Consider the following 12,289-nt stretch of genomic DNA (forward strand, 5'->3'; position numbering starts at 1 on the left):
CCAGAGGAATTTTTTTAAACCTCAATAATTAAGAAACTATTTTGAAGTTACTACAACCACCTCAATTTTAGAAGGAAACAGACACAAATGTTAAGTGCAGTCAAAAATCACACAGACGTCAGTGTCTGAACAGAGATTCCAGCCTGTTTTCCAACTCCCAAATCAGTGTTCTTCCTAGCGCCCCATGCTGCCTTCCCCACGGACCGCTTCCTGCCCCTCGGCAAGGTTCAGGGCTATGCTAAGCATTAGGAAGAATACAAGAACTGGGCCAGGATCACTTCCAGCCTTCCAACTAGGACCACTACCTTATGGTGGCATGGCTACTAAGATACAGACACTGGAAAAGGACCAGGTGTGGGGGAGACCCTCACCATGAGTTCAGTCTGAGACACGTGAGCACAAGGCATCTTGCAAGACCCCCATGCAGAGGTGCCGAATATACCAGCAGATATACTCACTTAAGAACTTGGGAGAAGAACCTGCCTAATGTGCCGAGACTAGATATGCAGCCTCATTGAGTTGTCTGTCACACAAAGATGTCAAAATAAGGCTATAAGCACCCTTATTTCCCAAAGTCCAGACCAAACTGGTACACTACAAAAAGATATGACATGCCTTTAAGAAAAAGAATCTGTGGGGCACCTGGGTGCTTCAATCAGTTAAGCATCCGACTTCAGCTCAGGTCATACTCTCACGGTTCGTGAGTTCGAGGCCCCCATCAGGCTCTGTGCTGACGGCTCAGACGCCACTTCACACCCTCTGTCTCCCCATCTCTCTGACCCTCTCCCGCGCTCCCCCACTCTCACCCACTCACACTCAAGAATATATAAATATTTAAAAAAAAAGAAAAGAAAAATAATCCATATTCTAATCACTTTGAAATGAGAAACATAACTAACCATTCTAGCACACGTTTAGATCATTCTCTTGCAAATGAAATCCCTAAACAGAAGCAGCAAACAAGTAATTTACTAGGGTAACAAATAAAAAAATTATACAAAGAGATAGAGACAGCCCATGATATACCACCGGGGTATCATTACCTCTGATACTCAAAGCAGGGGTTGGTTACTAAACCTCCTACTCTTCAATTCAAAACTCTCGGGAGATGGTAATAACAAGACAAATAACAAATAAATGAGTGAATGTATAAATAAATACATTTCTCTTCCCAGTGCTACCTTGCATAATCATGAAAAAATGAAATGCTTTTCTATCTTCTGCTTAAATAAATCAGCCTCTGCCTACACCCGAGATATAACACTGATATTGCAACTGAGTTCCAAATGTGTTTCCAGAGGTTTTGGGAAATTGTCCATTTTTAAAGAGGATTGTTTAGGGGCACTTAGGTGACTCAGTCAGTTAAGTATCCGACCTCAGCTCAGGTCATGATCTCACGGTTTGTGAGTTCGAGCCCACATCAAGCTCTCTGCTGTCAGCACAGCTCACGTACTGCTCAGACATGGACCTTTAGTGCTATTCCTCTGAGACCGGTTAGCATCAGAAACCAGAAAACAGTGTTAAAAATGACAAGGCCACACCACCATAAGGTAGTTGATCCTGGCCCTGTCCTTGCAGCCTTGCTAATGATTAGCATAGCCCTGAACCTTGCTGAGGGGCAGGAAGAGATCTGTAGGCAAGGAAAATGAATTTAGCTTTGGTCACTATACTCTATGACAGTAAAATATATTCACAAATATTTGTGCTTCACAAGAGCCAAGAATCATGAATTACCACAGGGAAATGACTGTACTCATGTGTTTAAAAACTTCAACTCCCCCTACCTTCCAAATTCTTGGATTGCTGGAAAAGAGTATAAATTGAGTATTCCTTTTGTCTTTTTTTTTTTTTTAAGTTTACTTATTTATTTTGAGAGAGAGTCAGTGCAGGAGGTGGAGAGAGAGAGAGAGAGAGAGAGAGAGAGAGAGAGAGAGAGAGAGAGAATCTCAAGCAGGTCCCACACTGTCAGCACAGAGCTGGACACGGGGCTTGAACTCACGAACCAAGAGATCATGACCTGAGCCAAGACCAAGAGTCAGACATTCAACAGACTGAGCTACCTCAGGGCCCCTTGAGTATTCCTTTAAAAATAACCTGACACAAATAAAGAAATAAACAAAAACAATCTGACATTACCAAGAAGAACTGAACATGTGTATACTCTAGGGCATAGCGATTCCACATACAGAAATATACACCACAGAGGAGCTTCCCAACTCCCTGCTGGGATGGGTATACAAGTGTGTTAAAAGACCATCCCCTCAGCCCTCAGGGTACCCAACTAAAGCCCAAGGGCCTCCTCCATTTAGCACACTGCATCAAACAAACGCTATCATTTTTTCAGTATGCTGTGCTTCGAAATTCTTGCAAATGATTACCAGAAGATATGTTCCTAATAGCACTGTATGTAATATATTGGGGGGAAAAAAAGGAAACATACCATATGGCCAAGAGTAGAACAGACATATAAATTCTGGTCTAGTCATGCAACTGGAATACTATACAACAGTAAAAGTGAATAATGATGTAATTTCAAAAATATATCACTGAGCCTAACAAGTCACAGAAGATGTACAGTGTATGTCATTTATTTATAAAAGTTCAAAAATTGGAAAAATTAAACAGTATGTTTCCTGGAGTTACACAGGTGCTAAAACTATGAAGAAAAGCAATGGAATGATTAACACAAAATTTATGAGCCTGGTTCATGGGAGAGGGGGGCCAGAGCTGCCATCAGGAAGCACACAGGGGACCTTCTGAGGCAGTATTTCCCAACCTTTTCCAAGGCACAGCATCCGCAGAAGATGCTATTATTAGTGGCGCCCGGCAGGAAGTAGCAAATGCTGCTAACCGGAGGAGACCAGTTCACAGGCTCCCCCAACCCAGCCCAGGCCCCACACGGACACTGCAATGACACAGGGCTCGACATCTGGGGAACAGCAGTCAGGAAGCTCTGTTCTTCAATGCTGCTAATGTTTCTCAGGATGGGTGGTGAGAACCAAGGGCTTTTATTATTTAAACTGTATACACTTTATACGCTTTTTTGAATGTATGAGGTAGTTCTAATAAAAAAAAAAAAAAAACTAAAATCAAAGTCTCAAGGTTTCCTACAGTCTGGCCTGAATCCCATGAAGTCTGACCTTTTACTGCTACTCCAGCAAGCTCAGAGCAGCCCGTTCCCACAAACACTATGCTCTTCTCCCCTCTGACTTTCTGCTCACATGACTGCACCCAGACTGCATTTCTTCCTCTTCTCCACCTGTCCATTTCCTCATCACCCTTCAGGTTCAACTCACACTCCACCCCCAACTAAACTGTCTGACACATCCACTTTTCACTTCCTTGAATTGTTACCTGACTTTACAGGTGCTTCTACACCAGTAGAGAGCAGAAAGAGGACTGGATTTGGACCCAGAAAATGTGGCTTCCAATTGCCCAGCTATAAGACCCCTGTCAAGTTTCCTTCACCACCGGGAGCCTCTGTCTTCTCATCTTTAGAATACCTCAGACTGATGGAACACATGTCAATTAAGCCCCACTCGCCCCACAGAGCCATGCTCAACACACTTATGACTTTGGTGAGTTTTTAACGCCAAAGGACTGAAGAGGCAGAAACCGTTTCATACACAGTAAGAGAGGGAGTGAGATGTTCCGCATAATAGCAAAGTTCTAGAAAAGTGAAGCAGATCTCTTTAAGTCACATAAGCTTTGGGATTTTAGTTTAATTACTTTGGATGAAAACCTCTGTAAAGTGCAGATTAAGTTCCCTTCTTAGAAGGGCGTCTGGGTGACTCAGTTGGTAGAGCATCTGGCTCTTGATCTCAGGGTCGTGAGCTCAAGCCCCACCTCGAGCATGAAGCCTGCTTTAAAAAAAAAATTCCCTTCTTAGACATGAGATACAGATGATCCTTTAACCTTTCAGTAACAATTTAGGGCCAGGATTATGAATTTCAATTACTCTACTGCAACCTAATATAGTGACTCACTACACTGACAGTACAGTGGTAATTACTGTAGCTATCAGATTGTGGCTGCTTTGGTACTTCTCTTTCCACACCACCATTAGATTTTTTTTTTTTAATATATTTTATTTATTTTTTTAAGTAAGCTCTATGCCCAACACGGGGCTCAAACTCATGACCCCAAGATCAAGAGTCGCACACTCCACCAACTGAGCTAGCCAGGCGCCCCTCTACCATCAGATTATTAACACTTATCTCTAATAATTTCATTCCCCTTTCATTTGCTACTTCTAATTTTGAGAAGCTTGCTAACAGAAAACAGGTCACTTTTGCTGCAAAAGTTTCGGATGCTAAGGAGCCCTTTTTCTAGGCTTAGTGATTGATAGCTATGTCTAGATCTCTGCGGTGACTGGATAAGTCACTGTCACCACACTTCTCTTATAGAGTATGTCATACTCACCAAGCTCCATGCATATGCGCTGAAAAACTGTTGCAGAATTCGAACTGTATGTTCTACTGATAACATACTAATGCCAATCAGTAATACTGTCTTTATATATGGATAATAATTGTTATCACCATGGAGCACTTCTGTGCCAGGCACTTTAAAGAAGTATTTGTAATATAAAGGAAACCACCCATGGGATCCATTCTTAAGCACAGCAGCACAACTTACCTGCAATAAAATTAAACAGATTTCCAGTTTTGCTGCTTTGCCAAAAAAGATCTTTACATAACTGTGGTAATTTCTGCAACTGGGTGACTGGTGCAGGTGCCTGGACTTTAGTAAAAAGGGCAACTAAGAGAGCTCCATAAATTGGGAGAGTTCCATGAGGAGTCTATGACTGACAATGGAACTTCTGGAAGTAGTTGAAAATCTGACCAATGAACAAGCATTCTTACTAGGCTTTGTACAAGCTATACAGTCATGTTTTTTTTTCCTACCTGCCATTAACTCCAGGTTATAAAGACTAGTTCCTAAAGAAAAAAATAATAACACAATAATAACTATACATGACATTTCCAAAAAGCATACCTCACTGAACTGCTGGAACAAAAAGGATGGCAAAAAATCCTGAGGTTGTAAATCAACAAGAGGCCCTGTCCAGTTACTCTGAACAAAAAGCTGCAAACTGCTTACACCAATTAGGAATATCAGCTGTTGTCTGCATAGAAGAATAAAGAAACAAATATGAACCACTGTGTAACCACAACTAATTCCATTTCAGTTTTGTTAGGAAAAATGTAAAATATTAACCAACAGTTATTGAGATTATCCAAGTATTACAAAAGAAAATTTCTGAAACCTGAACAATTTATGTCTCAATGTCCAATATTACAACAGTGAGCCACATAAGGCTCTTTTAAACTTAAATTAATTACAATTAAATGAAATGTAAAATTCTGTCCGTCAGTTGCACTCCCTATTTCAAGTGCTCAAAAAGCACATGTGACTATTGGGCTGTCATACTGGACAGCACAGGTTTTCCAATGACAACTAAAACCAATGTCTTTCTAGTAAATGTATTGTCTGTTTCTCTATGAAAATTTCAAATAAAATTCTACCTTTCAGCTGCGTCCAAATCTGTTGAGTAATCCAGGAATGTTACTATCCGCTTCTCAAGGTAGCTGTCAATCTTTTCTTCAGTCATTGTGGTTGAGTTAAAAATATTTTGAGTCAACGAATTTAAGAATATGGCCTCAAAGTTCCCTTCTAGCAGCAACTGTAAGAAAGATCCACTCTCTGCAATATAAAAAACATTAGTCCAATAATCCAAAAGAACGATTTTTTTCAAACTGTAAATGATAACACAATTAGGTAAATCTACCATTTTAGTATGCAAAATTTTTTAAATGTATATCCTTAGAATGCCTACTGTACATTAATCACAAAGCACTGAGCAAATTCCCATCATTCTACAAACATCACCTCTTCTACAATTAGCAGCTCATCCATACAACGAGCAGCAAGGTAGAAGCTAGACCCAGGAATAATATTCCTCATTAGTAAGTACAGTAAAACCTTGGTTTGCAAGCATAATTCATTCCGGAAACACGCTTGTAATCCAAGCACTTGTATATCAAAGCGAATTTCAAGAACCATTGGCTCAGTTGTGATCATGTGACATTCAGTGACACAAGACATTGTTCATTTATCAGGTCAAACTTTATTAGAAATGTTTGCTCATCTTGAGGAACACTCACAGAACTAGTTACTTGCAATCCAAGGTTTTACTGTATTGTCACCCTTCTGTTGGGAATTCAAAAAGATTCCTACTGACAAGAGAAAAGTTTCCATACACAGGGGTCTAAGGCCTTTCATAACCTGGCTCCTCCTACCCACACTATACTCCCTGAGGCACAGCTGGTTCACTCATTTTTCCCCTAATACCCCATGAATATCCCTGTGATTTTTCCTGCTGGGTTATTCTCCACTTGTCTCATTCTTTAATCAAAATTCAGCTCAAATCTGACTTCTTCCCTGAAAATTTTCCAGATGACCAGACTTCAAAAACTACCTCTCTCCTGAAGCACCTATTGCTTGTGTGTGTACACACACACCTATTGTGTGTGTGTACACACACACACACACACACACACACACACACCCCGCTTATATACTGTCCTAAATTGTTACTTCTCTTCTGGATCCAGCCTTAATCCCACAACCAGATGCGCCTATATCCTACATTTATCACTAGTAAATATGCCTTTTAACCCTACCTCTCCTGTAAATGTGTACTGTTCACAAGAATTACATCTTTGCTGCCTCGTTTTAGCTTTTCTGTTTCTCAGCGGTGGGACCTTGAATAAATTATTTAAACAATGTCTTTAAATGTCTTCATTTAAATGGTATTAAATGTAGTATCTACCTTACATGTCTATGACAAGGATTAAATGACTGTATAAAAGTTAAGGACTTAGAAAAGACGCTGACATCGCCATCGGTGTCATCACTGAACCGAGGCGGTGAGAAGCTTGGGGTAAAGACAAGCACAGAGCCCAAGGACCCCACCCGCTACATCAAGGATGCAACAATCCAAAGCTTTAAGGAATCAGCTAGATTTGGGCAGAAAAACAAAACAAACACGGAAGAATGAAAACCCAGCCGCCGCCACTCTTTCTCCTCACAGTCCACACGCTGGCCTACGTTCCTAGGAGGTTCGCCTTTCTCACCTGATTCGGTTACTCCCTCCTGCTTCCACTGCTGCCGCTCAGCCTCAGTGGGGAAGCCCCTCAAAACTGCCAGCTCCGGTATCCACATCTCCCTGGACATCGCTGCAGCCCAAACAGGTTCCTACGAGGGTCACACAGGAGTTAACTAAAGAAGGTGAAAGGAGGAGGGCCCAAAGACGCTGAAATCTCGTGGTGACAGTTCCTGTGAATACACCCACAGCCTTAGAACTCCATGTGCAGACACAGGAACACGGACGCGGCCATGACAGCAGCGCGGGACACCCTGGGAAAAAACCCACACACTCCGCCCCGGCTTCCGCCTAAGAGACCAACCCAAGTTCTTAGTACTGAGCATGCCCAGTAGAGACGCCCCGCCCCGAGCGGGCAATGGGCGGGTTCGAGGGCGGGTCTCCTCTTTAGGGGCGGGGGCCGCGATCTGTAGAAGATTTGAGCGGCGTGGAGTCCTCTTGCCCCACCCGCTGCGGACTGGGATTAAATAAAATGAGGCTAAACGGCGGTCTTGGTCTGAGAAGAAGAGGTAATAGGAAAGGTCTACCGCTTGGATTCCTAAACCTTTTTGGATCAGAACCCTCCTGACTACCTGACGCGGGTCCTGGCGGCAAAATGCACGTGGGCCCTTAGTGCCAACATTTGGGTACCATCCGGCAAGTTAGAGACCTTCTGAAGTGGAGTCCGCGAACTCCGGGTTAAGAACCTCGTCCGCAGAGACTAGGTCTTTATTCTTAGAAAGAATGAAAGTGTGGGGAAAGTATCGGGGCGCCTGGCTGGCTGAGGCCGGGGAGCCGGCCACTCGATCTAGGGGTCGTGAGTTCAAGCCCCATGTCAGGGGTAGAGATTACATACCTGTATGCACACATACACACACAACTACAAGCCAACTTTAAAAATTAAAAAGTGTAAGGAAGGCATCGGGTTTTGACGCTGCCACTAAATCATGACCGAGTGGGGCATGTGGCCCGCCGGCTGGTGCAGGGAAGGAAGTTAGTGGAGGAAAGACTGACGCCAGAAACCTGTCACCCCTGCGGGCCTGCCGCTGAGCACGGAGCTGGCGCCTCGTTCGCATTTCTCCTTGTCCTTTCTTCCTCGTAGCCGCCCTCCTAGGCCGAAACGGAGGCTCAGAGAGCCAGGCCTCAGCGGGGCGGGACGCCACCCGAGTGGGCCTGACACCTGCCCTCCGAGAATGGAATGCCGTGCACGATCCAGGGCAATCCCGACCGCGCAGCCTTCCTGCGGCAATAAAAGTGCAAGAGATCTCTGAAAGAGCCGCTCCTGGGGGGAATGGTGCTCGGCTGCTGCAAGAAGCCAAAGGAAGCCAGACCTGAGCTGTGAGCCGAGAAGAGCAGAAGCCCGAGAAGGTCTTCTCATTGAGAAGTAATTAAAAGTTATTTGTGCGGGAAATGATATTTAATCAGGGTGTCCGTCCGTATTGTTGTTGTTTTTTTCAGCACAGAATCCAGCACTGTCTAAACAGTAGAAACACTGACCACTACACCATTCCTCGGGTGCCTGTAGAGCCCCCTTGTCCCACACAGTGAACTTGGTGCTTTCTCTAGAATTCAAGGTTGGTTTGTTTGCACTTGAGGGGTGCCTGGGCGGCTTAGTGGGTCAAGCGTCCAGCTCTGGGTTTCGGCTCAGGTCAAGATCTCACGGTTTCGTGGGTTTTAGCCCCTCGGCAGGCCCTGCACTGACAGTGTAGAGCCTGCTTGGGATTGTTTCTCTCTCTCTCTCTCTCTCTCTCTCTCTCTCTCTCTCTCTCTGCCCCTCCCCCCCTCGCGCTGTCTCTGTCTCTCTCAAAATAAATAAATCAACTTTTAAAAAATCCTTAAATGAGATATGCTTCACAATCATAGTAATTAAGTGTATTAATCTCTCTTCAGGCAAAATGGACTCCAGGAATAACAATGTGGGAGAAAAAAATATGGTCTCAACTGAAAAAAATATATATGGAGTGGATACTGAGCTGATGGGCAGGGCAGGTCCACTTGGGGATCCATGGAGCGCCTTGTCTGGACGGGTTGCTGGGAACCCTGATGTCCCCATCTATTAAGTTCTTTTTTTTTTTTTTTTTTTTTTTGAGCTGGCCAGATTTCTCAGAGACTCTTTTTTTTTTTTTTTTAAGTTTATTTATTTATTTAGAGAGAGAGGAGATGGGCAGAGAGAGAGAGTCCCAAGCAGGCTCCATGTTGTCAGCACAGAGCTGGAGGCAGGGTTGCATCCCTCCAACAGAGAGATCACAGCTTGAGCCAAAATCAGGTGGCTTATCCGAATGAGCCACCCAGGCACCCATCTCAGAGACTCCTTAAATCTCCTACCTAGACAGTGACGGTCTGGTTGCCAGAGTTCCAGAGCCAAGTAGAGCAAGAAAGCCAGGAGTGTCACCATTCAAGATCCAGTCTGAATATCGGACTATGTAAAGACCACTACAGTTGGGGTGGAGGGAAAGGAGTGGGCAGGGGTTCCAAATGACTGAATCAGCTTTGCCTCAATCCTCCTCATTTTAGCCCCTCCTCCTCCCACCCCATAATCTTCAGTCCCAGGGGTATCTGGTGCACCCAGCTGCTGAGTCTTTTGAGGATTCTTCAGTCTGATTGCAAGTGTGCCTTAGTTTTTTCCATTGCATTTTTAGGATTGTGCCTTCTCTGGTCAGCTACATCAGTTACTAGCTCCCAGACAGGGTTACCCAGCCTCATGGTCCCCTGTTGAATATGTCTTAATTTTTTTCTTTACTATAGATGTAGTGGGTTTTGAAGAAGAAGAGGTGGCATATATTGAATACGCCATGTTTACCCTAGAACCTTAAGTTGTATTGTAAATGAACTTTCTCCAAGCAGCTTCAGGTTTGATACACATTATGTGTTTTAACTAATCTTATCTCATATCTTTCTAAGTAGTAAAAAGGAGGCAGGATTGTAACCAGCATTTCATGATCCTTTGATCCTTTTTCATATTCATTAACAAATCTCATGTTTAATAATAATTTTTAATAATTGTGTGTGTGGCAGCATTTTTAGCAATAGCCAAAAACTGGCTACAACCCAAATGTCCATGCATGGATGAATGAATAAACAAATTGTGATATATTCCTATAATGGACTAGTATTCAGCTATAATAATGAATAAACTATAGATACACACAATATACACAAACACCAAAGTAATTATGCTGAGTAAAATAAGCCAGGAAAAGTAATATACGAGTCCATTTATATAAATCTAGAAAATGCAAAGTACTTTATGACAGAAAGCAGATCAGTGTTTCCTGGGGGGGTGGGGAAATGAAGAGGAAAGCAGGGACAGATTCCCAAGAGGAACAAAGACATTGGGGGGACGGGTAAGAGATATGTTCACTATCTGATTGTGCTAATGATTTCATGGGAATATACATATGGAAAAACTTTAACTGTTCAGTTAAAATACGTGCACCTTTTTCTATGTCAACTATACCCACTTACACCTCAATAACACTGTTTTCTAAAAAAGTGTCCATTGTATAAAACATAAAATCTTCTCTCCCAAGACTAGTATTCAAAAGCGTTCACCTGACACACAATTCTTTTTTCTCATCCCACTGCTGGTCCTCTGCTCTTTCCAAGCATTGTGTCTCTCAGAACAAAACCCCACAACTACCAGGAACCCTCCAGAGAGTTAGCTGGGTCTGTGTCCTGTGGCAAACAAATTAACATGGATTGAAGTTATAAGACAAAGAAGATGTGGTGTTAAACACAGTTCAATGGATATGTCACTTAACTCTCAATAACTCTTTAAAGTAAATGTTATTAAGCCAATTTTTCAAATAAGGAAACTGAGAAGTAAGTACCTTGCCCACTATTGCACTAAGATTTGAACCTAGTCTGACCCCCAAAGTTCCATGCTCTCCACATCTGGTGAACAACGGTGGGTGAGAAGTATGTGACTGTTCTGCAGGACAGAGCAAGTAGGTAAATAAGTGAAATAACTTCCCAAGCAAACATACTAGAAACAGCTCTAGAGCCTAGGTCAGTACAGGGGCTAAAAATCCCTAAAAGCAAAGCTTGGAGAAGCAGAGGAAAGAAAGAATGTTTGTGGGTGAGGGTGGAATATTGGTAGGAATAGAAGTCAAAAGAGACAGAACAAGGAGCTACCCTCCTTAATGAAAAGCAACCAGATCCCATAAGGTTTCCTTCTTTGGAAACTGCCCTGGTCAGTAGGGACTGAAGGCAGGCAGCCCCGTGATGTCCTCCTAGGTTTTACTTTGTCCTTGGGCTCCTAGAATTTGACTCTAAACACTGACATAGCACGCTCCCCTCAAGGGTATGCTGTTTCCCCCACAAAGCAAAATAAGACCCTTTCCTCGATAGGTCTTCATTCAGGTGAAAATACGATAAGGCTTTCAACAAGACTTCACTAGATGCAAAATGGATACAAAGGAGACATAAGTATAGATACAGGAACAATGCTGCTTTGTCTCACATAATCCAGGCTTGATCCAACCAGCACCATTTAGAGAGTGCCATCTCTCCCTCAACTCAAGAACTCTTAGGCATGCTTAGAATCACATAAGGGGGCCTCCTCCCCAGGGTGGGAAGCTCTAAAGGGACCTATGTATCACAAACAAACTGACTCAAAGAATACATGAGTAAGGGTTCCTGTCACTTAAGATCCAAGGACACAAGGTGACCCTGAACATCTGCCCTCTTGATTTAGACTGTTGAGATTCCAGAGAAAGGCTTTTCTACATATTATCTATGTCCTGATGAATTAAAAATACAGGGAGGGTTTGAGTTGCAGAATTTCATAGGTAAGAGAAAGGACAATTAACTTGTTACAATCTCTCTCTTGGCATGAATGTAACAGATTCTTGCACAATTAAGTGTCTTTTCTCAATAGTGATGCTCCTTCCTTTGTTTGCTACTCTTTGCATTCTATTTTTGGTTCTGGAGGTAGTCATGAAATAAAATTTTCTTTACAACACATATGGACAGTAGCTAGACAACATTTCATGGTTTTAAACAACTCAGATGTACCATTCAAATGAGATGTAATACATCACCAATTCTTCACATTAGCCACTAGATGACATCAAACCCTAGAACTGTTGAATTTTGTTTTTATAAAAGATTGGATTAAATGTTTAAAATATTTTAAAAGTT

The 12,289-nt window shown here is 42.7% G+C and overlaps 1 protein-coding gene across 1 annotated transcript in view; it reads right to left on the reverse strand.

Moving 5' to 3' along the window:
* The window catches only part of TTC27 (tetratricopeptide repeat domain 27), a 184,698-nt gene extending 177,270 nt beyond the window's left edge, over nt 1-7,428 (reverse strand). Inside the window, exons 1-3 of the mRNA XM_047854087.1 lie at nt 7,140-7,428; nt 5,529-5,706; nt 4,999-5,128 (exon numbers count right to left, since the gene is read on the reverse strand). Of these exons, the coding sequence (XP_047710043.1) occupies nt 4,999-5,128; nt 5,529-5,706; nt 7,140-7,239 (408 nt within the window). The 5' untranslated portion in view covers nt 7,240-7,428. The remainder of the gene's footprint in view (nt 1-4,998; nt 5,129-5,528; nt 5,707-7,139) is intronic.
* Nucleotides 7,429-12,289: the final 4,861 nt, after the last annotated feature.

This window comes from Prionailurus viverrinus, chromosome A3 (genome assembly GCF_022837055.1).
Source record: "Prionailurus viverrinus isolate Anna chromosome A3, UM_Priviv_1.0, whole genome shotgun sequence".
In the NCBI taxonomy this organism is placed as follows: Eukaryota; Metazoa; Chordata; class Mammalia; order Carnivora; family Felidae; genus Prionailurus; species Prionailurus viverrinus.